At 38.3% G+C, this 26486-nt stretch overlaps 1 protein-coding gene across 3 annotated transcripts in view; it reads left to right on the top strand.

Annotated features, from left to right (window-relative positions):
- The window catches only part of LOC120073019, a 58021-nt gene that overhangs the window by 16997 nt on the left and 14538 nt on the right, over window positions 1–26486 (top strand). For all 3 annotated transcript variants that reach the window (XM_039025586.1, XM_039025578.1, XM_039025595.1), the window contains one exon: window positions 1238–1323. In XM_039025586.1, coding sequence (XP_038881514.1) covers window positions 1238–1323 — 86 coding nt within the window. The remainder of the gene's footprint in view (window positions 1–1237; window positions 1324–26486) is intronic.

Raw genomic sequence — 26486 nt, 5'->3', positions numbered from 1 at the left:
TGTGGGCTATTTTTTTTTTGAGTTCTCTTGTATTCTTTCATATTTTTTTTTTCTCAATGAAAGCTTAATTGGCTCCCCCTCACATCCTTACATTACTTTCCAGAAGCTGGAAGAATTTTTTGTAACTTGCCCTTCTTGGGTTTGCCATTATGTGCAGTTTCATCATACCACACTTTCCTTTTGTTATCTCAAACCAAATGTTTCACAAAAGAGCCAAAAAAGGTGACCTGCTGAAGAACCCTCCCCCCTTATCTTAGAAAAGCAGATGCTCTCTTTGTCTCTCAAGTTCTTCTACGGAAGGTTCTTTTGATTCTCAATAGAATAGACACTTACCTTGGTATTTATAATGAGATAAAATAAGTGGATTGAAAGAACTGATTGTACAAAGCCACTTTTAATTTAAACATATAGAATTTTGCACTCTTTACATGACCTATTTCCTAAATTTTGTGGATTTCAATTGTTCACTAGGTAATCCCCAAATTGTTCGCGGGGGTAGTTTACTGCAGGCGCATCCAGTGTTGCCTTTCTGTTGATTTTGCAATGAGAGATGTCGCTTGACTAAATAAAAATAATTTTGGAATCTCTTTCAGAAAAGCTCAATACAACTCACAGCTAACAAACTCCAATGATATTTTTCCCTCTAACAAACCAATCAACTAACTTGTAAGGCTAATCTGTAGTTCTATATTTACTATATGCTTAACAAACTGTTACCTTGTATAACAAATAACTGCCTTACTTGAGATGCTGTTTTTGTTCCTAGAAGATCGTGTTGATACAATATTTGTGGCCTTTTTTTTCTGTACTATGTTTCTAATACAAAAATTGCACTGCATGGACCGAGAAGTTTATGTATTCATTATGTGTACATGGGCAATAGCACATTTGGTTGAGTAGGCGATGTAAGTGCGACCCTCTTTTCAGAGTAAACTTCGGAAAAGAGGTCTAAACTTCACCTTCCTTTTGTGTCTATAGTTTTCTTATGACTGGAAAGAGGTTCCGTAGTCTAGTGATTAGGACATTGGACACTTTATCCAGTATAGTTCTATTAAATGACTGGAAAAATGAAAAATAAAACAATCAAGTGCTGGTTTGAAAATTTTCTTACCTTATTCATTGTTGCGTTTGTAAATTTTTCTGTGTTGTGCTCTGTAATTTGCTGAGATAGATGATCGTTCAAACACCCCATTTCTTCTATATCCTCATCTCTCTCCTCTTGATGCACAAATTTCAGCTGTTGTTGATTGGAGGTCAAATTGATAAAGTACTCGATGAAATGGAAAAATTCTGTCGTGATTCAAATGGAGCACTTCCCTTCAGGTACTAAAATCTGCTCCAAGCCCTTAGATCTCTATTTTGCATTTAGTAGTTGAAATTGAATATTTAAGGTTGCATTTGGTAACCATTTGGTTTTTGGTTTTTAATTTTTAAAAATTAAGCCTACAAACACCTCTTACATCTCTAGATTTCTTGCTTTGTTATCTATTTTATACCCATGTTTTTTAAAATCAAGCTAAACCTTGAAAACTAAAAAAATGTAGTTTTTAAAAACTTGTTTTTTTTTTTTTAGAATTTAACTCAGAATTCTATTAAAAAATATATATTTTTTGAAATGGAAACAAACTTTTCATTGATATAATGAAAAGAAACAAGTGCTCAAGTTACAAGGAAACATAGAGTTATACAACTCAAAAGAACTATGGATCAAGAGATGCACTAGATTATTTCAACTAGGTTGACACAATCTTAGCATCCTTATCATTTCCTATTACAAAATAACCTCAAAATGGGACATATAAGTCATTGACAATACATCACAGAGATTTAAAATATAAGCAACATAATTAGGCGTTAGAAATAAGGCACTCCAATTGAGGCATATGTCTTGTGTAGAGTAATCAACAAAGAACTTGGATTATGAACTCCATGAAGATGCTAGAACATGCTGAAGCAAAACGCTCTGACCAATCAATGGGTTTGTCATGAAGGATTCTTTCATTCCATTCCGTTCAAACCAAAGTTCTGACAATATAACTTGAATTGTATTTGACCATAAAACATGTGTTTTGCGTGAAAGTGAGGGACCACCTAACAATTGTGGAACATTGTCTCGAAAAGAATTCTCAAAAACCCAAGACACGTTAAAGTATGAGAAAAACTTCCACCAACACTTACTAGAGAATGGGCATTAAAAAAATAAATGCTGTAGGTCCTCACTGGATGCTAAGCAAAGAGAGCAAATGGAAGGAGATAAATAATGACCTTTCTGCTTATGTTGTAACGTGGCTGCATAGTTGAGGGTGTCGTAAATCATGATCCATACTAGAGTACTAATTCCTTTAGGGTCTTAGACTTCCATAAAGCCCGAAAAATGACCTTATCCATTGAAAATGAAGCAATTCAATGTTTGGAAAGCGATTTAATAGTGAACTTGCCTGATGATTCCAAAGACCAATGATATCAAAATTTGAAGAAAACTTTTATTAATTGTGTGAGAAATGAAGACAAGTTCCGACCCAAGGTGAAAGGGTTTGATCACCCCTAAACTAACTAACTACCTCTAGACTAACTAACTAAACTAAACCTAACACCCCTTAAATAGACCCAAGCAGGGAAGGTGGGTAGGAAATTGGATGGAGATGGAGTTTTTCTCTTATTTCAGTGTGAAGACCATCAATATACCGAGCGATTTGTTGATTCTCATTCTCAACTAAATTGTTTCTAGCACGGAGTCTTTGGAACCCTTTCATGTAGTCTAATACATTTCAAATGTCCTATTTACAATGTTGAAATTGATTGTAAAGTAATCTTACATGGTGAATGGGCAAGAACCTCTTCTCCATCAGTCGGAGCATCTTGGGGCAGTTGCAGATGGGAGCTTTGCCTTAAAGCCTTCTATTTGATTGGATTTGGTCCCACCATGTGGTTGCTCCACTTTTGAGCTTAAGGCTAACCAACTTCACCTTTTTATCCTCCGAGGTTCCCATATAGTCAAAGAAATTTTCAATGTTGTTCACCCAATCAAGAAAAAGCTCGATACTCGTTCTTCCATTGTAAGTGGGCAAGTCAATCTTCATCTTATGGTTGGAATCTTGCCTCCAATAATGATTTCCTTGAGCTTGAGGGTAGTGATGAGAGTCTTGATAATAATTTCTGTTGTATTGTGCTTCTTGGGGTGGTACTTGATTGTTATGATAGATTTCTTGGAAAGGAGAAAGTGGACGTGCTTGTTGACTCTGTTGAGCCGCCACTGATGGGGCAATATCTTTATCTTCAGAAGAGACAATCTTGGTTCCCATGACAGGATGCACAGGTCCTTGATGTATCAGCTGGTGGTTATGAAAAAACTGATTGGAATCTGGAATTTGGGCAGAATTACCTTGATATGTTCCAAATGGAGCCCTTCTTGGATGAAATTTTGCTGAATATTGATCTTTATGAAATCCAATTTGCAGTCCTGGTTGTTTTCGTGGTGGTTGGTCTTGAATTCCCTTGTCTTCTTGAAATTCTTGACTGCTGTAATCTACTTCTTTTCCCTTGCCTTTGTTTTGATTAACCAAAAATTTACCTATTTTGGTCATGAGGAGTTCAACAGCCTGTTGCATACTGGTGATGGTGTTGTTGATGTTACCGATGGAGTCCTCAAGAGTCGAGAGTCGATGATTGGTTGTTTGGGGGGAAGAAGATGCTTCCACGTCACTGGGGGTTGGATCATTGTTGTGAAAATGGAACGTCTTCTCCTTCCCTTGTCCATTTGGAATTTTATTCCTTGTAATTTGTATTTATCCTTTTTAGTATTATTCTTTCCATATGTACATTTTTTTACCGTTATGGGTCTTTCCCATATTTGGCAAACATTGTTGTATATATAAGGGAGATTCCCTCTTGTAAAAAGATGTAGAAAAATATTGAGAAAACTCAGAATTCAACAATTGTTTTTGGGGTTTTTGGCGCCCATCAGATCCCTTCCACGAGGTGCTCTGATACCAATTGATATAGTACTCAAATCTTGGAGCAAATCTTGAAGAAAATTTTTATTAGTTGTGTGAGAAATGAAGACAAGTTCCCCTTAAATAGACTCAAGAGGTAAGGGTTTGATCACCTCTAAGCTAACTAAACTAAACCTAACCTCCCTTAAATGTCAAGGGGGAAGGGTGGGTTCACACCTAAACTAAAATAATAAAGTGAAGTAAAAATATGAATGAAAATTGCATTTGACAAAAACTTGTAAGAATTCCCAAAATACCCTGCATCAACCAAATTCTAGAACCTGGGGATTGGGATAATCTTTTCCCTTCCAAATTACTTAACAGCTGCTGGAATTCTGAAATATCCTCTTTTAGAGGTTGATGGAAGAGTAAATTCCATGAGGAGGTTGTTGTATCCCAGTGAGCATTTAAATTATCATTTGGGGTGGAAGCAACCCGACATATAAGAGGAAATGTTATCTTGAAGGAACGATTCATGCACCAAGGACTACTCCAAAAAGATTTCTTCAAGCCATTACCCAAAGCTGCATAATTGTTGAAACTGCTCCAGATTTTTGAAATATTAATCCTATGGGCTGTGTAGACTAAATCCAAATTTTGCAGCTGTGTGCCAATGATAAGTATCAACACCATCTATACTTTGTACAATTTTGTGCCAAAATGCATCAGGCTCCTTTATAAACCGCCAATTCCATTTAAAAAGCAATCCAAGTTTCTGTTTTTCAGATTTCCTATCCAAGATCACCATCTGACAATACTTTTGAAGTTGTAGATGATTTATCTTGTTGCCTTTTTGTCCTTCCTAGAAAAAATTGCACATTAATCTTTCTAATTCGGCAATAACCGAGCTGGGCATGTGAAGATTAACATGTAGTATGTTGGAAGGTTCGCCAATACAGCGTTACAAAATGTTAATCGGCCCCTTCAAGATAAATTGTATCTCTTCCAACGATCAAGCTTGAAGTGAATTTTGTCTATTATAGGCTGCCAAAATGCATGTTTTTTGGGGTATCACCCTAGAGGTAGCCCCAAATAAATGAATGGAAATGTTCCAGCCTTGCAACCCAAACGTGCAGCAGTAGAAAACAAACTAGACTCTTCAATGTTGACTCTATAAAGGGCTGACTTTTCCCCATTTACTTTCTGCCCCAAGCTCCATTCATAAAAGCCAACTGTTTTTATGAGTAAATCCAACATTGTATCATTATATTCGCAAAACAAGAGGGTGTCATCTGCAAATTGTAAAATGGAAAGGTGGACTTTATCTTTTCCAATCACAAAGCCTTCAAACAGTCCATTCTTGTGTATTTGTGATATAAGGATACTAAGGACCTCACTAATAATGAGGAATGAAAATGGTGAAAGCGGATCCCCTTGACGGATTCCTCTAGAGGCTGAAATACGACCTCTAGGTCTTCCATTGATGTAAACTGAAAATTTTGGATTGCGGATGCATCCACTAATCTATTCTACCCATTTTGGATGAAAGCCCATACGAGTAAAAATGCTTTCCAGAAAACTCCAATCTACTCTATCAAAGACTTTTTCCATGTCCAATTGAGTATCCATCCCTACTTCTTTTTTGCCTGATAGTCTTCTACGGCCTCGTTTGCTATGAGCACCGGATGAAGAACTTTTTGTCCTCCTATGAAAGAACTTCAAGAGTCGGAGATCAATGTTGGCATAACCTTCTTTAGTCTTTCTGCTAGGACTTTAGTGAGAATTTTGTAGGAGGAGGTAGTAAGGCTTATTGGCCGAAAGTTTTTGACATGTAGGCAGTTAGCTTTCTTTGGAATAAGGCATATAAAGTTTTCCTTGATACATGCATTGAGTTTTCCATTTAAATGAAATTCATTGAACATTTTGAGAATGTCCTTGAGCATTTGCCAATATTCCAGGAAAAATTCAACTGTAAATCTGTCGGGCCGGGTGCTTTATTTTTACCTATAGCCTTTATAGCATGTAGGATTTCTCCTCCTTCAAGTGGTGCTGTGAGGAAAGAATTTTGAAGGGCTGTTACCTGTTTCCATCTAATGTTCTAGGGGATTGATCTAGGCCCCAGTCATTTCTTGTACAATGAAGCAAAGTAGCTCAAAATCTCATCTCTATAGCTCAAAATGATTGTATAGGAACTCTATCAGCTGACATCAATTCAGTAATCAGATTTCGTTAAATTATATTCTAAATCTTCGAGCTAGTTAAATTGGCCAACTCTTCCTTCCGATCATCTTTCCGACCAGCCTCTAACCACTCCCCTTCTGTCCTCAAGCCTTCCTCCACACCCAATCCTCGTGGCCGACTTCAACCCCATCCCAACCTCCTTACCCAAGACCCTTAACTCCACTCCCATAGATTCTTTGGAAGTCCTTAGCTGCAAGATAATTGAAACCCACTTCTGTGTTTACTTACAAGAAGAAAAGTTCATCATCGAAGATGTAGAAGCTAAGAAATATTTATCTTTATCTACACCACAACTCTTGTGGTTTGTGGATAACATCTCTACCCTTGTGAAACTCCCAACTTCCAGCTTCTTTGTCAAAAACGGTCAAGACACTTATGGAGTAATGAAGCTCTCAAAAATTCGTATTTCTTCAAGGTGGTTGATAAGATGTGTGGTTTGGCCGGCGACTAGAGGACGGCTCTTTATTCATGTTCCATTAGGTAACTTTAATTCGGGGTGGCTTTCTTTTGTTAATATGTTGAGAGGATCCCTGATTTTAAAAGAAGAAAATGATTATTTGAAAGATCAACCAAAGCCTCACATGAGTTTTGCAGATATAGTAAGAGGTATAAAACCCAAGGCACATCCTTCATCATCACCAACCCTGCCTCAACCTGCTAGCTTGATAACAAATTCAAAACAAAGCACTCTTCAAGCTCTGGCTCCCAGAAAACAAAGCAAGGCAAAGTATTGGACAAAGAAGAATCAAGAAGTACTTGAAGAAGATTTCAGTAACCTATGGGTAGTCTCAAGGTTGTTTGAATCCAATCAATGGTCGGAAGTTTCAAAGGTAATTAAAGTATGGTCCAATTCTAATGTTTTAATTAACCCCTTATCAGCAGAGTATGCTTTACTAAAAATGGAAGAAGGAAAGCTGGAAGCCTTAATAGAACAACCGGGAAGATGGCAAAAGATTGGGCATTTACACCTGAAATTTGAAAGATGGAGCAATTCTCTACACAGTCGACCAAGATCAATAAAAGGATATGGAGGGTGGTTATCCATTAAAAACCTGCCCCTGAACTACTGGTGCAAGAACACATTTGAAGCAATAGGTGCCTACTTTGGAGGGCTAGAAGCCATTGCAATTGAAACACTAAATCTACTCAATGTGGTTGAAGCAAGGATTATGGTAAAGAAAAACATCTGTAGTTTTTTGCCAGCAACCATAGAAATAACAGAAAAAAACAGAGGAAATATATTTCTACACTTTGGGGACATGGAGTTCTTGGATCCTCCAAGAAAAGATATGAGAATTTTGGAAGGAAATGAACTTCACAATCCGGTTGACATAGCTAGACTAAATCAGGTTAAGATCGATGAAGGATTAAGCCATCCAAATTCAGCTGAAGAGTGGTCTTTCCTTGATACAACAGTAAATCAAAATTTTTTTGTAAGGAATCCTCTGTTTTCAAAAGAAGTCAATGTCAACATGCCGGAAAATTTAGAACAGGGGACATCTTTGCCGGAAAAAGAGGAAGGTAGCTTGCCGAAGCAATTGGTTGGCCAATCAGAAACCACTTTACCCGAAGTCCAGAACCGGTTAGGTGTGAACATGTGGAAAGAGAATGAAGAAATCTCATTAAAAAGAGAGAAGGAAGTCAAGGGAAGCCCAACAGCCACTCCTTCGAGAACTCCAACAGTCACCACTCTATTTAATTCTAAAAACACCTCATTTATAAACCCTACTAAAACATCTCTTCTGGAAAAAAACCAAAGAACTGACGTTTCAAATTCCTTGGAAGAACAACCAATTATTTTGAAAGAGATAAACCCTTCATCTTCAGTTCTACATGGCCCCACAATGAATAAACCATCAGCATCTCGGGAGAAAAACAAATTACCTTACCGCGCGGCAGTAAATGAACTCCCCACTGAAGAGACAAGGAAGTTGAAGCATCATATTCGATTAAAAAGCTGTGGCTGGCCAGAGGATACCGAGGAGACACATACATTAAATGCTGAAGAGGAAGAGTCCTCCCCTGTTCAATCCCCTGTCCAATTTACCCCTCCGGCATTTGATAATTCATTGAAATATCTAGAAGAAAACTCAGTGTCCCTCTTTAGTCGAAGCTCACATCTTCTCAAGCCATTTCCTAAATACTTTGAAAGAAGGAAAAGCTCCATTGTTAAAACGTGGTCCTTACTTGCAAACTTAGACTTATTGGAAGATTGTTGCGCTCGGGTACAAATACCTATTGATGAGGCAGAGAGGTCAGTAATTCCTCCCACTTTTCCTTCTTCAACCACTCCTCAGTTGGGTAAAAACTTAGATCTATCTTTCATTTATGTGCAAGGGTCTCCCATTCTGTCTTTGACTCTAAAAAGCTACCACAAGAGTATGATGAAGCCTCAATAGCTAGTGTCAGCAGTGAAGACTTAGACTTTGAAGATAATAACTTGAAATTCAAGGGCCTAGAAGATCAAAAAGATGTCATACTAAACTTGAATTTGCTTTTCCATGAAGAGGAGGTACAAGATTCAGCAGTCTTAATCCCTCCATCCCACATTGAACTACCTCAAGAGCTCAATTCTTTTTTAAATATTTGTGACATTACCCTGGCATAATCAGCAAATGAAGATTATCTCATGTAATATTAGGGGACTTGGAGATAAATCTAAAAGATTAGTTATAAAAAAGCTTCTGAGGAAAATAAATCCGGATGTTGTTCTACTTCAAGAATAAAAAAAGGACAGCTTTGATCTCCCTTTCATAAAAAGCATTTGGAGTTCTAAAGAGGTGGGCTGGGCTTTTGTAGAAGCACAAGGCAGATCAGGGGGTATTCTTTCTCTTTGAGATGAAAGCAAAATTGTAGTTTTGGAGGTCTTCAAGGCAGAATTCTCATTAACATTAAAGTGCAGTACCATTTGTAAGAAATTATGCTGGATTTCCAATGTATACGGACCAAACAGCCCTAGTGAAAGAAGAAATTTGTGGATTGAATTAACCTCATTAGCAGAAAGATGTGATAGTGCTTGGTGTATCGGTGGGGACATTAACTGTATTCGAAGAAGACAAGAAAGATTTCCAATAGGAAGAGCAACTAGAGAAATCAGACAATTTAATAATTTCATTAGAAATATGAATCTACTTGAAATCCCCATGTCAAATGGAAGATTCTCTTGGTCACGAGAAGGAGAAACAATATCGAGATCACTGATTGACAGATTCTTCATCACAAGTAGTTGGGATGATTTGTTCGAAAACTCAAGAGTCTCAAGACAAACTAGACCAATTTCTGATCACTTCCCTATCTTGTTTGAAGCTGGAGCTGTTGAATGGGGCCCCTCCCCTTTTAGATTTTGCAATAGTTGGCTACTTGATAAGGAGTGTTACAGAATTATTGAACGTTCTAAGGGTGGGCTGGTTTTAATTTCTCAATCAGACTAAGAAAGTTGAAACAAGCCCTCAAAAGATGGTATGCTGAAAAAACCAAGCAGCTGAAAGCTAATGAAGAGACACTACTAGAAGAAATTCGAAGAAGAGATTTAATTATGGAGTCTTAAGAGGAACCCTCTCTTGAGAAAGATTTAAGAATCTCCCTAAAAGCATAATTAGTTTCCATCTACCAAACAGAGGAAAGAAACCTTATTCAAAAAAGCAAACTGAATTGGTTACAATTGGGTGATGAAAATACAGCCTTCTTCCACCGTTTTCTTGCTGCCAAGAAAAGGAAAAACCTAATAACGGAGTTAATCAATGACCAAGGGGAAGCTACAAAGGATTTCAAAGAAGTGGAATCCCTTATTATTGATTTTTACAGCAATCTATACTAAAAAAGTCAAGGACTGAGATATATACCTCAAAATCTGAGCTGGCCAAGGGTCTTTCAGATCAGATTTAATTTGACAGAAATTAAAGAAACAGTAAAGATGTTGGGAAGAAACAAAGCTCCAGGACCGGATGGCTTCACAATTGAATTCATACTAAAATTTTGGGAGCTTCTAAAGGACAATATAAAGGGTATTTTTGATGATTTCTACCGAAATGGGAAGCTCAATTCTTGCATCAAAGAAAATTTTATTTGCTTAATTCAGAAAAAAATCAGAGGCAGTTTTAGTGAAAGATTTCAGACCCATTAGCTTATCTACTATAATCTATAAGATTATAGCTAAAGTACTTGCAGAAAGGCTAAAAAAAGTAATGCCTAGCTTTATAAGTCAAACTCAAAGTGCTTTCATTGAAGGGAGACAAATCCTTGATCCGGTCTTAATAGCTATTAAGGTCGTAGAACACTACAGAATTAAGAAGAAGAAGGGTTGGATTTTAAAGCTTGATCTTGAAAAAGCTTTTGATAGAGTGGATTGGGATTTTCTTGAAAAAACCCTTAAGGAAAGGAACTTCCACCCCAAGTGGATAACTTGGATTTTGGGCTGCATCACTAACCCAATGTTCTCCATCTTCATTAATGGAAGACCAAGAGGAAGGATCAAAGCTACAAGGGGAATTAGGCAAGGGGACCCCCTATCCTCCTTCCTCTTCACTTTTGGTAAATGACTTGCTTAGTGTTTTGGTTGACAAAATTCATGAAAAAGGGTTGTTTGAAGGCTTTGTGGTTGGAAAAAACAAGGTACATCTCTCTATTCTCCAGTTTGCTAATGACACTTTACTCTTTTGCAAGTATGATGATGACATGCTAGCAATCTCAAAAAATCTATTACTTTGTTTGAGTGGTGTTCGGGGCAGAAAGAGTTAATTGGGAAAAATCTGCCATCTGTGGGATAAATATTGAAGATTCTAAGTTAAGGGCAGTGGCTTCAAGAGTGTGTTGCCAATTAACACACCTACCTTTCATATATTTAGGCCTTCCTCTTGGGGGCACCCAAAGAAATTATTGTTTTGGCAACCGGTCATTGATAAAGTTCACAAAAAACTTGACAAGTGGAGAAGATACAACTTATCAAGAGGGAGAAGAGCTACCTTATGCAACTCAGTCCTTGCGAACCTCCCAACTTACTATATGTCCTCCTTGATGCCTAAAAAAGTGATTTCAGCCATTGAAAAAATTTTCAGAAACTTCTTTTGGGAAGGTTTTAAAGGGGGAAAGATAAATCATCTAGCAAAATGGGAGCTAGTTTCTAAGAATCAAGCTGATGGGGGACTCGGAATTGGAGGTTTAAAAGCTAAAAATATGGCCTTATTAGCCAAATGGGGTTGGAGATTCCTAAAAGAGCAACCTTCCCTTTGGAGCCAAGTTATTTTGAGTATACATGGTTGCAGTCTTTTTGGTTGGCATACTTCCGGCAAGGTTCATTGTAGTCTTCGAAGCCCTTGGATAAGTATTTCAAGATCTTGGTTGATTATTGAGAAGTTGGCAGTCTTTAAACTAGGGAATGGAACCAGAATTGCATTTTGACATGACCCTTGGCTGGACTCTCTTCAGTTAAAAGATAGATTTCCTTCCCTTTTCAGACTAACATTGCTTCCAAATGGTTCATTATCACAGTATTGGGACTATCACACCTCTTCTTGGACTCTAAACTTCAGAAGAGACCTAAAAGATGATGAGATTTTAGAGTTCCAAGCCTTACTAGCATTATTGGCTGAGCAAAGATTATCCAATAAGACATTCGCATTTGGTCCCTTGAAAAACATGGCTCTTTCTCAGTAAAATCCTTGTTTAACCATCTTTCCGAGACCACCCCATTATCAACCAGCCTTCACAAGAGTCTATGGAAGTCTAACAGCCCTCGAAGGGTTAATATAACTGTTTGGATAATGCTGTTTGGAACCCTAAATTGTTCATCGGTGCTGCAAAAAAAGCTGCCTTGCTTTTCTATTTCCCCCAATTGGTGTGTCCTTTGTAAATCAGCCGAAGAAGACCTCCAACATTTATTTTTTGACTGCTGCTTTGCCTTCAACTGCTGGAAGAAATTCCTTAAGTGCTTCAACGCTTCTTGGGTCTTTGATTTTTCCTTTAGATGCAATATTCATCAGCTACTTTCAGGTCCTATTCCGAAGAAATACTCCAATTTACTATGGACTAATGGAGTAAAAGCAATGCTGGTTGAAATCTGGTTTGAAAGAAATCAAAGAATATTCAATGGGATTGAAACTCCTTGGTATAATCGCTTTGAGGCAGCAAAGCTCAATGCCTCGCTTTGGTGCTCCATTTCTAATTGCTTTGAAGCCTACTCCTTGCAAGACATAAGTTTAAATTGGCAATCTTTTTGTCAACCGGAAGATTAATCGAAGCATCAGAAATAGAGACAGCAGCTTCGCTTTCTTTAGTACTCTTATTTGTCTTAGCTTCTTGATGTAATTTAGATTTCTATAGCCGAGTTCTATATTTTGTTTGGTTGCAACATTCAGATTGTATTGCTTCATTAGACTACTCTTATTTTAGCCTTTGTTGGCATTCTCAATTTGTTGGATATGATAAGGGTGTTATGGGGATGTCAACCTAGTTGAGATGCCCTGGTGCACCTACTGATCCTTTGGTTTTCTGATTGATTTCCTTGTATTTGCCTTTATTATCAAAGTACTCATCTCTTGTACTAATTACATTGATTAATAAAGGCTGTTTCCTTTTCAAAAAAACAAAAAAATATTCAGTAATCAGATTTCGTCTTTTTTTTTGCTGAGAGAAAACGATGAAAGAAGGCAGTGTTCTCATCTCCCAATTTCAGTCAATTCAGTTTGCTTTTTTGAATTAAATTCCATTCTTCCATAGAATATAAATTCAGAAGTTCACCTTTGACTGCTGAACGAATGTCTTCCTCCAAAGGTGGGAGAGCTTCCTGTTCAGCCTTCAAATCAAAGAACTCTAACTCAGAAATAAGGTTTCTCCTTTCTTTTCTTTTCTCTTTCAAATTCTGAAAACCAGGCTTTTGTGTTTTCCTTCACTTTGTGCCATTTTAAGCTAATGATGAACCCAGCCCAGCCACTTGATTCATCTTCCTCCAATGTTTTCTTGATGAGATTTGAGCAAGCAATATTCAACATCCAGCTGTTACAGAACTTGAATGGACTAGGACCCCATTGAATCGATCCCATTTCCAAAAACAATGGAAAATGTTTGATTGATCTTCCTCCAATGTTTTCTTGATGAGATTTGATCAAGCAATATTCAACATCCAGCTAGAACTTGAATGGACTAGGACCCCATTGAATCGATCCCGTTTCCAAAAACAATGGAAAATGTTCTGGAAAAACTCTTGCTTTCCTACTAACACAGTGGAGTTTGAAAACAGCTTGTCCCAATCCTTATTGACTAGAAAACAATCAATAAGGGAATGAGACCTTGAATTTCCTTCTCTTGACCATGTGTATTGTCCATTTTTTTTTTTGAACAAGAAACGAACAACTTCATTAAGATAATGAAAGATGTTACAAAGTGATTGAGAGGATACAAAAGCAAGAAAACAAAAGAAAGGATAAGCAAATGCACCAGGACATCTCAACTAGGTTGACACCTCCGTAGCACTCTCATCATATCCGAAAAAAGTAAAGCAAAAAGGATAATAACTAAATAAAAAGCTGACTAATCCGTGCCTGTTGCAAAGGCTTACACCAAAATGAAAGTCTGAAAATTAAACCAAAGTAGAAAACTAAAGAGCTAAAAGATCAAGAAAGGGGAAAAATGAAGACGTTCCAACTGAGACTGATGTCTCGAATGGAAAAATCTTTAAAATCTTTGGAGAGAGAGCACCAGGAAGAGGCATTGATGCGAGCGGTATCAAATTTAATGGAGCAAAGAGATGCATTGTCGTGAAACACTCTTTGATTCCTTTCAAACCATAATTCTAATAACAGTGCTTTGATTGCATTGACCCAAATTAATCTTGGCTTCTTCTTCAATTTAGGGCCAATAAGAAGTTGAAACACGTTTGTCTTGAAATCATTATAAAAAACCTAGCTGGTATTAAAGCAATTGAGTAAACGTAGCTAACAATTTTCTGCAAAAACACACTGGAAGAACATATGTAAAAGAGTTTCTGAATTTGCCATACAAAGAGAGAAAACCTGTGGAGAAATATAATGGTTAGGAAGCTTCCTTTGTAGAATATCTGCACTATTAAGCAAACCATTCAGCATAATCTAAGTCAGAATGTTTATCCTTCTAGGGCTCTTTGATTTCCACAAAGCCGATTCTAGTTGAGTTCCAATTGGGGAGGAGAGGGATAGATGTATGACAAGGGATTTAACTGAAAAAATCTCACTTGGTTCTAAGATCCACCTTCTTTTGTCTGGAAGCAAGTTAAGTTTAGAGGAGGAAAGCTTTTCAGCAAGGAGTTGGAAGTTTTCTGACTCTTCTTCCTTTAAAAGTCTTCGGAATTGGAAAGACCAAGATTCTAGTGCCTCATCTCAAAAATCATGTATTGCACCATCGGGCTTGGTAGAGATGATATAAAGACTAGGAAAGGAGGCTTTTTTGGGGAACAATGTCCAACCAAGGCTCAAGCCAAAACGCAACCCTTTTACCGTTACCTACTTTAAAAGCAGCCAAAGATTCTACTTTTAGCCAAGTTCTTGAGATGTTGACCCATGGACTTCTTAGGCTGCTGGTAGATTTGCCATTAGTGTGCCAACCGAACATACTTCTTCCATAAATGCTTGTTATTACTTGCCTCCAAAGGGAATTCTCCTCATTGATGAACCTCCACCCCCATTTAGCCAGTAGACTTTGATTTTTAAGTCTCAAACTTCCAATGCCGAGCCCACCATCTTCTTGTGAACGAGAAACAAGGTCCCATTTTACTAAGTGGTTTAATTTACTTCTAGAATGCCCTTTCTAGAAAAAGTTTCTCATAAGTCTTTCTATAGTTCGAACCACCTTTTCTGGCATCATGAAAAGTGACATAGTGTATAAAGGGATGTGAGAAAGTACTGATTTACAAAGAGTGGAGTGTCCTCCTCTAGAAAGATTGTATCTCTTCCATTTATCCATTTTGCTTTGAATTTTATCAATCATTGATTGCCAAAATGCCACTTGTTTGGGATAGCCACCTAAAGGAAGGCCGAGGTACATGAATGGGAGGTTGACAGCCTTGCAATTCAGTCTGGAAGCTTCTGATTGTAGCTTGTTATAATCAATATTGATACCACTTAAAGCTGATTTGTCCCAATTAATCTTCAGCCCTGAGCACCACTCAAAAAGTTCAATTGTTTTCTTTAGGTTTTCGAGCGTCTCCTCTTCATCTTTGCAGAAAATTAACATATCATCAGCAAATTGCAATAAGGAGACATGAATTCTATCTTTGCCCACTAGAAAGCCTTCAAACTTGCCTTTCTCATGAAGTCTGGACAATAATGCACGTAGAACTTCATTGACTAAAAGAAAAAGAAAAGACGAAAGAGGGTCGCCTTGTCTTATTCCTCTTGTAGCATGGATTCTACCTCGTGGTTTGCCATTTATAAAAATTGAGAATTTTGTGTTTGATACATAGCCCATCATCCACATTATCCATCTTGAATCAAAGTTCTTTTCAACAAGGATCTTTTCAAGAAACTCCCAATCAACACGATCAAAAGCTTTTTCTAGGTCAAGTTTTAAGATCCACCCTTTTTTCTTCTTAGAACGATAATCTTCAACCGCTTCGTTGGCTATGAGGATTGGATCTAAGATTTGCCTTCCTTCAATGAAGGCACTTTGTGAAGCATCTATTATATTTGGCATTACCTTTTTAAGCCTCTCCGCTAGTACTTTAGCTACTACTTTATAAGTCAAAGTAGTTAAACTTATTGATCTGAAATCACGTACTCAGACAACATCCTTTTTCTTTTGAATTAGGTTGATGAAGTTTTCCTTTATACATGAATTCAGCTTCCCATTACCATAGAAATCTTCGAATAGTTCTAGGAATTTGTCTTTAAAAAAAATCCCAGAAGTTAAGGAGGAACTCGGTTGTGAAACCGTTTGGACCGGGGGCCTTGTTTTTGCCTAAAGAGTTTAAGGAAAGTCTGATTTCAGCTGTGGTGAATCTGGCTATCAGCATTGAATTCTCTGAACTAGAGACTTTAGACCATTGGAAGTTGATAGGTATGGTTCTTGGGCCGGGAGACTTGGTGTACAATGAGGAGTAGAAGTCTAGAATTAGGCCTTCAATCTCCTTGAAGGAGTGAGTTGCTACATCTTGGTCATTTAAAAGTTCGGAGATTAGATTCCTTCTTCTCTTTGCATCCAAGAATTTATGGAAGAATTTGGTGTTTTCATCACCTAAGTTTAGTCAGTTAAGTTTGCTCTTTTGCTTTAGGTTCCTTTCATCAATTCTGTAGAGGGAAATAACTCAACTATGAAGGAGATCCTCATGCTCTTTTCTATTTCCGGAAAACCATGGGCTTCTGCTTGCTGGTCATGCTTATCTAGTTCTTTAAGTAACACTTCCTCCCTTGATTTCCTTGCTGTCTCAAAATCTGAATGCTAGGTTTTAAGAGTAGATTTGACTTTCCTTAACTTGGTGGAGATCACAAAACCGGTCCAACCATGCTGAACTCCCAAGCTCAATGTGTCTTTAATAATTCTACAGCTGTCTTTGATAGATAACCAGCTGTTATAAAATTTGAAAGCGGATGGTCTCCATTCAAATGATCCTGCTTCAAGAAGTATGGGACCGTGCCATTCTTACTACTCGGGTGTTTGCAAAGGAATCATCCCAACTATTAGAGATCAAGAATCTATGAAGAAGTGAAGAAGAAGTTGTGGGACCATCTCTTGACCATGTGAATTGGCCATTACTAAGGGGGATTTTCATTAGTTTTGCTGAATCAATGAATTTGTTGAACTTTTTCATTCCTTTTGTTGGTCTCCCTATTGGAAACCTTTCTTGAATCCTTCTTGTGATGTTGAAATCACCTCCTATACACCAAGATTCGCAGCATTAACCAGATAGTGAATGTAATTCCGGCCATATATGTTTTCTTTCTTTGTAATCAGTGGGGCCATACACGTTCGTGATCCAACAAGTTTTCTTACATATGGTGATGCATTTAACTGATAAGGAGTAGCCTCCTTTGAGAACCTCAAAAACAGAAATTTTACTTTCATCCCACATGGTTAATAAGCCCCCTGATCTGCCTTGCGCTTCTACAAGCTTCCAACCAATGTCTTTGGAGCTCTAAAGTTCTTTTATAAGTCTATTATCAAAGAAGTCCTTCTTGGTTTCTTGAATTAGGACCGAATCTAGATTGATTTTCTTGATGCTTCTTTTTACATCCATTCTTTTAGAAGCATCACCCAGGCTCCTTGTGTTCCATGATATAATTTTCATGGTGAACTCTCAGGGTTAACCCAAGATCAAGTCACAATCTTCCACTATCGAGATCAGATTGTTGGGAATTCCTTCTTTGTCGATGGGCTTTATGAGAGGGAGGATGTTGCTAACCGTTTTGGGTTCTTCTTCTGATTGCAAGATGCAGTGCAAAGCTTGTTGGTGATCCTCACCAAGGTAATCCTCTTCATGGAAGGATTCAGGGGTTATGCTGCCAAATTCATCACTACTGATGCTGAGTAAAGAGTCTTCATAGAATCGTAGTTTTGGTTGACAGCTTGTAGGGGCTCAGATGTACCTCGCATAAAAGCCACATTTGAGCCTCCGACTTTGAAATCATGATATGAGAAAGAGCAAGGGGCAAAGGGAGGATAATCTGACCTGTTAATAGGGCCGGTGGGAATTTGCACCTTGATGCAACAACTCTCCAATAGGTCTGCATTTATCATGGAAGTCCAGCCATTCCGGAATGAAGTTGTCTTCCTTATGAAATGCTTTCGATAAGGTTTTAAGAGATGAGGCTTGCTTGTGGGGTTTTGAAAGATGATCAGAGAGGGTTGAGGGAGAGATCTTGGTGCAGGTGGGGTCTTCTGTTAATGATAAATCGAAACTTTGGAGTGGGGGGATGGGAGTAGACCCTTGGACTTCCTTACTGAATGGTAATGATTTTGTCACAGTGGGGCCCAAAAGATCTGAAGGCGTAGGGTCTGTGGCAGTCGATTGAACTTCCTATCTATCCATGGAGTTTGAAACGCCACTATCTGCTTTTTTAGACTGTTGGAGTTCCTCCGAAATAGTAATGTTAACAAGGCTTTTATTTAGAGTATTTTTAATAGTAATCAAAGGAGCGGCTAGTGGAGTAATCGAAGGAGCAATTGTTGGACTTCCCCTGGATAGAATTTGAGTTTCTATTGACTCTCTCCTCATTAAAGACTCTTCCTTCTCTGTTCTTAATGACTTCTCGACAATCTCTCTCTTCCTGTTCACACCTAACCGGTTGGGATCTTTGAAACATGTGACTTCTGCTTGGACTTCTCCGGCCTTTACTTCCGGTGGACTGGCCTCTTTTTCTTCCAGCAAAAAAGCCCCCTGAACCACATTTTTCGGTGAACTGTTATTTTTAGCATCCGGTTGATACATCAATATCCTTGAAAACAGGGGATTTCTTGAAAAATTCGAGTGATTTACTGCTATTTCAAGGAAAGACCAATCTTCAATCTTATTTAAATGCTTTAACCCTTCATCATTCATGACTTGGTTTAAACGAGCCAAGTCTACCGGATTTGAGAAATCTTTTTCATTGAAATCCTTAACTTTGCTTGGAGGGTCCAAGAACTCTATATCACCAAAGTGTAAAAAGATGCTTCCCCTTTTTTCCTCTAAGATTTCTAAAGTTGCTAGCAAAAACCCACAAAGGTTCTTCTTAACTTGAATTCTAGCTTCAGCCACATTGAGTAGGTTTAGTGTTTCTATTGCAATGGCTTCTAACCGTCCGAAGTAGGCACCTATTGCTTCAAAAATTTGCTTGCACAAACAATCCAATGGCAGGTTTTTTTTATAGAAATCCATCCTCGATAACCTTTTATTGACCATGGTCGGCTGTGTAAAGTTTATTCCACCTTTCAAATTTCAGATGGAGATGTCCTATCCTTTGCCAAACGCCAGGTTGTTCTATTAGGTCTTCCAGGTTCCTCTTTTCCAATTTTATTAAAGCGGTTTCTGCTGAGAGAGGATTGATGAACTTTAGAATTGGACCATAACTTTACTTCCTTAGAGACTTCTGGCCAATTATTGAATTCGAATAACCTTGAGACTACTCATAAATTGCTGAAATCTTCCTTGAGGACGTCTTGGGTTTTTTGAATCCAAAACTCTAACTTGCTCGGTTTTTTAATAGCCTGTGGAAGACGGGGGCTCTGTTTTGATGGAGATGCTGGATTAACCGAGGATTTTCTTCCCTTTACTATATCCGCAAAGCTATCTGAAGACTTCAAGTGATTTTTTGGCACGTGAATGTCTTCTTTTAGTGTCAGGGAGCCACTTAACATGTTAACAAAAGAATGCCAACCTGAATTAAGGATTCCTAATGGGAGATGTATGGAAAATCTTCCTCCAGACGCAGGCCAAACAACACACCTTGATAACCACTTTGAAGAGACACGAATCTTTGAGAGCTTTGTAACACCAAAAATGTCTTGGCCACTTTTGACAAAGAAGCTGGAGGTTGGGAGCTTCAAGAGGACTAAGATATTTTCCACGAACCAGAGGAGCTGTGATTAAGCCAAAAAAAGGTGCTTTTTAGCTTCCACATCTTCTATGATGAAATTTCCTTCTTGGAGGTGAGCACAGAAATGGACATCATTTATCCTGCAGCTTACGACTTCCAAAGATGAACTATTCTGCAAAACCGGGGAAGTGGGGTTAAAAACCTTGGGTAAGGGGGCTGGGAGGGAGTTTTTCTTGGCCATGTGGATTGGATGTGGATGAGGACTAAAGGAGGAGGAAGAGGAGGGGGAAGGAGACTAATCGGAGCCTGTGCCACCCCTTGTCACACCTATCACTCACATAGAAGCATCACTTCACCATGCAATCCACTTTTACATTGCTCACATGTGTATTGTCCATTTAATAAAGGAATTTCTAGTAAATCAGCTTCCTCGATGAACTTGTTGAATTTTCTCATCCCTTTTGTTAATCTTTCAATAGGCATTCATCGTGAACCCACCTGGTAATGTTAAGATCTCCCTCTAAACACCAAGGCTCCAAACAATAGTGAGATAAGGATGTGAGCTTTGGCCAAAGGAATCTTCTTTTTCTATAATCCGTGGCTCCATATATATTTGTTACCCAACAATTATTGTTACATAAAGTTCTGAATATGACAGATAGAGAGTACCCACCTTTAAGAAATTCCACTGGGGATACCTTACTTTCATCCCACATTGTGAGCAAGCCCCCTGACTTTCCATATGCTTTGACAAAGGTCCATCCGATCCCATTCGAACTCCATATTGATTTAATAAAATGGTGGTCAAAATCTGGCTTCTTTGTTTCTTGGATGAGAACAATATCTGGATGGTGAGATTGTAAGAAATGCTTCAAGGCTGTCATCTTGGATTTATCATTGAGGCCTCTCGTGTTCCAAGTAATTATCTTCATGATTATGCAATCCCCTTGGGGGATGTGATCTCCTGCAATTGAAACCCACAAGCGGCGCAACTAAAGACGGAAATTTGGAGGGAATTTGGAAGGAGATAAGGGAGAAGTTCATACCAAGGGTTGCTGTTGTTGAAGGAATAACACCTTAGAAGCTTCTCTTATTTGATCAATGATTGGTTCTTCTTCATCTTGTATGTACTGATCTAACTCTTTACTACTAACACTGACATTGGAGTCGTCGTCTGAATCTTGATGCTGCTGTTTGGAATACTCTTGGGTGAACGTACCATGAACAAAGGGGACAGACGATCCTGGAAGCATTCCAAATGAACAATGGCCGGTGAAGAGTGGCGTTTTCTTGTGGGGCTGTTTTGATGGGAAATTAAAATTTGAGTATAACTTTACTCTAAAAAATCTGGATTTGTTGAATGATTTACCAGAAAATCAGATGAATATGGTCAAGAGTCGGAGATGATGGATGTACAGGGCTGTCAGAGTTTGAGTTCTTCAAGGTATGTGGGTCTGTCACTTTTTTTTTTGAAAAGGAAACACTTGATGAAATGAAAAGAGACTAATGCTCGAATTACAAGAAACTACTAAAAATAAGAAGAAATAGGGATCAACAAATGCACTTGGCTATCTCAACTAGGTTGACACACCCATAGCATCCTCATCATATCCCAAAACGAACATTTTGAATAAAATAGAAAACTATGTGTCTAATAATACCATTACATAGAATGAATGAAAGCATTCTAATTAAGACAAATATCTTGAATAGAATAATCTGAAAAATTCTTGGAAAGTGAACACCAAGAAGAGGCTTTAACTCTTGCAATCTCATAACGTTCAAACCATTGAAGAGACTTTTCTTGAAAAATACGCTGATTTCTCTCAAACCAAATTTCTGTCAAAACTGCTTTAACTGCATTAATCCATAACTGAAGTGAGTGAGTTTTTAAAAGAGGATCGATGATAAGCTAAGCCACATTCTCCTTGAAAACATTGCTGAAAACCCAATGAGGATTAAATGTTGCAAACAATTTCCTCCATAATTCCAAAGAGTAATGACATTCAAAGAAGGTATGCTGGCTGTCTTCAGAATTTTGCACACGCAGGGGGTAGATAATGATTTGGCAGCTTCCTTTGAAGAGTTTGTGAGCAATTGAAAAAACCATAAATCATTACCCAAATTATAATATTTATTCTCCTTGGACAGCTTGATTTCCATAAGTTTTTGTACAACAGACTGTCTATAGGTGAAGATGAGTTCAAATGCTTGAATAATGATTTCACCGAAAAAGCACCTGAAGCATCTAAAGACCAAGATCTACAATCTTGCCCATCAGCTATCATTTTACCTTCTAATAAAAATAGAAGATTGTGAAAATCCTAAATTTCATAATCTTTTAGTAATCTTCTGAAAGTAATTGACCATGATAAAGTAGTTGTATCCCAATGTCGAAAAACAGAACTTTCAGGAGACAAGGTAATTTTATATAATTTTGGAAACAAAGAACTTAGTGGAGAGGAACTTAACCAGTTGTAATGCCAAAAAGAAATTTTAAAGCCATTACCAAGTTTAAAGGATGCAAATGATGCAACTTTTTGCCAAACTCGGGAAATAGTAATCCAAGGACTTCTAAGGCTTCTCCCTTCTTTTCTAGCCGTGTACCATTCGAATGAATCACTACCATGAATACTTTTTACTATCTTACACCAAAGAGCTTCTTTCTCATGCATAAACCTGCAACCCCATTTTGCCAACAGAGCCACATTTTGGTTTTTTAGATCACCAAAACCAAGGCCTCCGTATTTTTGTTGTTTAGAAACTATCTTCCATTTGACAAGGTGATTAATCTTGCTTCCATCTGAACCTTTCCAAAAGAACTTTCTCATAATCTTCTCTAGTTCTGAGATCACTTTTGAAGGCATTACAAAAGAAGCCAAGTAATAAATTGACTTGAGAGAGCTGCCTTGATCAAAGTGAGTGTACGTTTACCTCCCCTTGCCTCCATCTGTCTCTTCATCTTCTAATATGTGAGGCTGCTGGGAAATTAAAATTGAATATGTTGGTTGAAGTAATCGAGGGTGAGGGGACTCTTCAACTTCTAAGCCTTCTGCAATCAACCCCTGATCTTCCATGCCTCTTGGACTCTCTTACAATTTCGTTGCTTTGGATATTGGAATGAATTAATTGCACCGGTATGTTTTCATTGGCATGTGAACTGTTATGTATTCCATATTTGAGGACATAGAGTGTTCCTTATTCATTGTGCCAGCTGCCAATTCATCTATCTTTTCAATGCTCAGATTGATTACTGCCAACTCATCAATCTTTTCAGAACCCGAGATGTTTGCTGCAAGCGCTAATGAAGGTTCTAAAAATCCATTCTCTACAACATCTGGAATTTGGATCCATATCCATTGGAATTTGGATCGCCCTTCATTGAAGACATCTACCTCAAATCCTTCATCCATCATAACTTCTTTAATTCGGTTTATGTCCAATGGATTTGTGAAGTCCATTGCTACGAAAAAACCCTTAAGTGAACAAAAACTCTGCGGTGTATTGTAAAGTTCAAAAGTCAGAATAGTCTTCCCTCCCTCTGATCGCCTCTCCCTCCCCTCCCCTTCTATTCTCCCTCCGACTCCCTCCCTTCCCTTGACCTCCTTTCCTCCCCTGTTTCAGCCCTGCTTTCCAGCCTTGGCTTTTAACTCTTGCCATACCAAACCACGCTGGTATTTTAGTTCTACAGTCAGCCCCAGACTCCATGGAGGTGAAGAGTTGCAAAATAGGTGTTCATTTCTTTTGTATGTGGAAAGTGAACAACGGATTTTTCATAGAAGACTTGAAAAAAGGAAAAAAAGTTCTTTTCTCTCCACTAATGGCGCAATGGCTAGAGGGTAACTTGAAGAGATTACTGTATGGTTCATCTTTTGAATTTTTCCTCCTTAAAGAAAGGGTTCATCAGTGTGTCATTTGCCTCTCCAAATTTCGGGAAAGTAGGGGCTGGTACATAGAATGTACAGTCTGGCCCTCAACGGGAGAAAGGAAAAACATTCACATCCCTTTTGGGGATGGCACCTCAGGCTGGCAAGAATTCAATGATATGGTCAGCGGCTGCCTCAAGAATTCCTCATCAAACTTGTGTTCTTTTGAGAACAAATCCCCCCCTTCAGCTGTAGACAAGCCGTCACTGAGCTCCCCTCTTCAACCGCAAACTTCCCCAAGGAACCAGAGTTCCCGTCTCCCTTGTTTTGATGGTAAAAAAACAGAATAGGCAGCATCAATGGGTGATCAAGCAAGCTGATGACTTCTCTAACCTTTGGATTGTCTCACGTCTTTTTGAATTCGATAATTGGCTTGATATTTGTAAGGCACTCAAAGACCACTTTCAATCTAATGTTATTATCAATCCTCTATTTGCAGAAAATGCCTCGGTAACAATGGATCGAGACTCATTGGATGAACTAGATAATTTCTCAGGCAAGTGGCAGAAATTTGGCTCCTTCCATCTGAAATTCGAAAGATGGAACAACTCCACCCATGGCAGACCAGCTTATGTCAGGGGTTATAGGGGTTAGATCTCTATCAAGAACTTACCCCTTGATTATTGGTGCAAGCAGACCTTTAAGGCCATTGGAAAATACTTTGGGGGAAAGCATTGCTATGGAAACACTTAATTTGATCAATGTTTCAGAGGCCAAAATTAAAGTAAAGGAGAATCTTTGTGGTTTTATCCCAGCAACAGTTGAAATATCAAATGAAAAAAGAGGATCAATCTACTTGAATTTCGGAGATATCTCAACATCCAGCCCTCCTAGTAAGGTCAGGGGTGATTTATTTGAATCTGACTTTACAAATCCCATTGATTTAATTCGGATAAATGAAGTTAAATGTGATGAAGGCATTTGTTGTGATCCATTAAATTCAAAATTCAACTTCCTACTTCCCTCCAACTGCAACATTAAGTTCTCTAGAAGTCCAGGAGTTTTTGTGGATAATAAAGAAAGCAAGATGAGAGAGATTGAATCCAAGGCCAAGAAGTCAAGAGGCTGCTCGACCTCTGAGCCGCCCCCTCATTCATACCTCACGCCTCAGCCTTTTGATCTTTCCGAGCAACCACCTTCAGAGCCGTCTGCAGAGGACAAAGATTTAATTAAAGGAATAATTACAAAGGGTCGTGACCCTTCAACTTCCCCTAAAAAAGACGCCAAAAATGATTTATTGATTGGAAATAAGTCAGAGGGTCGTGGCCCTTCAAATTCTTCTCACAAAGGCTCCAAAATTGACTCGGGGAAATCCGGTCTGATCCTTCCTACTCAGAAAGCCGGTTCATCTCCAACCAAGTTTGAGAAGTCTGTTACTCAAGATTTTATCACAGAGAAGCCGAAGGCCTCGGTCTCTATTCCTTCCTCCCACAGACGGCTCCAAAAGATGAAAAGGATTAAGCCATTCAAGCATCACAATTCTGCAAAATTGAATTCATTTGGGTTGCAACCTTTTCCCAGACACTTCATCAGAAAGCACACATCCTTTCAAAACCCCTGGTCAGCCATCTCCAACCCGGATATTCTTGAAGTAAGTTGTGCTAACCTACAAGCCAATCCTCAAACTTTGAGGCCTGATAGGGAGAGTCCTATCCAACCTTCTCTAAACTGCACCTGAAGTGATAAAACCTCTACAGATAGCCAATTTCCCAGCCATAACAAGTTTATTTTCCCCTCTCCATTCTCCCAAGACTCAGATGATGACTTGTTGGCTAGTGTGAGCAGTGAGGAGCCGGATATTAATGATGTTGAAGATAAAAAAGAACTCGATGACAATCAAGAAGGCATGGACTTCTCCCTAAGTCAACTCTTCCTTCTCCTTGATGAACATTCACAGGTTAGTGAAAGCATTTTCCCGAACCCCCTCTAAATTTGTCAGTTGTACCACAAACCCTACACTCCATCATAAAAGAGTGTGATTTCATCTTAGCTTGATCAAAGGGAAAAGTGTTGAAGAATCCTCGGTGGGCCTTAATGAAGATAGTCACTTGGAATACAAGAGGTTTAGGGGATTCCTCAAAAAGATTGCTTCTAAAAAGATTTCTGAAAAGTCAATCCGGATATTGTCCTTATCCAAGAAACAAAAAAAGACAGAATTGAGGGCTCATTTATCAAAAGCCTTAGCTCAAAAGAGGTAGGTTGGGACTTGGTGGAAGCTAAAGGAAAATCGGGGGTCATACTCACAATGTGGGATGAGAGCATAATTCTAGTCTCCTGCAGCTCAAAAGATGAATTCTCCCTTTCAATCAAATGTCAAATGTTAAACAAAAAGATTTGCTGGATAACAAATTTATATGGCCCTTGTGATTACCGAGAGAGGAGAAGATTGTGGGCAGAATTATCCTCTCTGGCAGAGAAATTTGATGATCCATGGTGTATTGGTGGAGATTTCAACAACATTCGAAGAAGGCAGGAGAGATATCCAGTTGGTAGAGCAACGAAGGACATGAATAATTTCAATAAGTTCATCAGATTAAACAACTTGCCGGAAATTCCACTCTCAAATGGACAATTCACTTGGTCTAGGGAGGGTAATGGTGCTTCAAGATCTCTTCTAGACCGTTTTCTTGTATCAAACACATGGGAAGAAGTTTTTTTATAATTCAAGGGTTGCAAGACAAGCTAGAACCAGGTCAAACCACTTTCCTCTTACCTTAGAAGCAGGAGCTTTTGAATGGGGCCCTCACCATTTCGATTTTGTAACAGCTGGCTGAGCAACAAGGATTGCTGTAAATTGATTGAAAAATATCTGAAAATGAAGAAAAAACATAAATGGGCAGGTTTTACTCGCTCCACCAAATTAAGAGAAACAAAATCAGTCCTAAAGAAATGGTTTCATGACTATGAAA

The sequence above is a fragment of the Benincasa hispida genome, chromosome 1 (genome assembly GCF_009727055.1).
Source record: "Benincasa hispida cultivar B227 chromosome 1, ASM972705v1, whole genome shotgun sequence".
Lineage (NCBI taxonomy): Eukaryota > Viridiplantae > Streptophyta > Magnoliopsida > Cucurbitales > Cucurbitaceae > Benincasa > Benincasa hispida.
The sequence above is the reverse complement of the archived record's forward strand: the minus strand, read 5'-3'. Positions and strand labels throughout refer to the sequence as shown.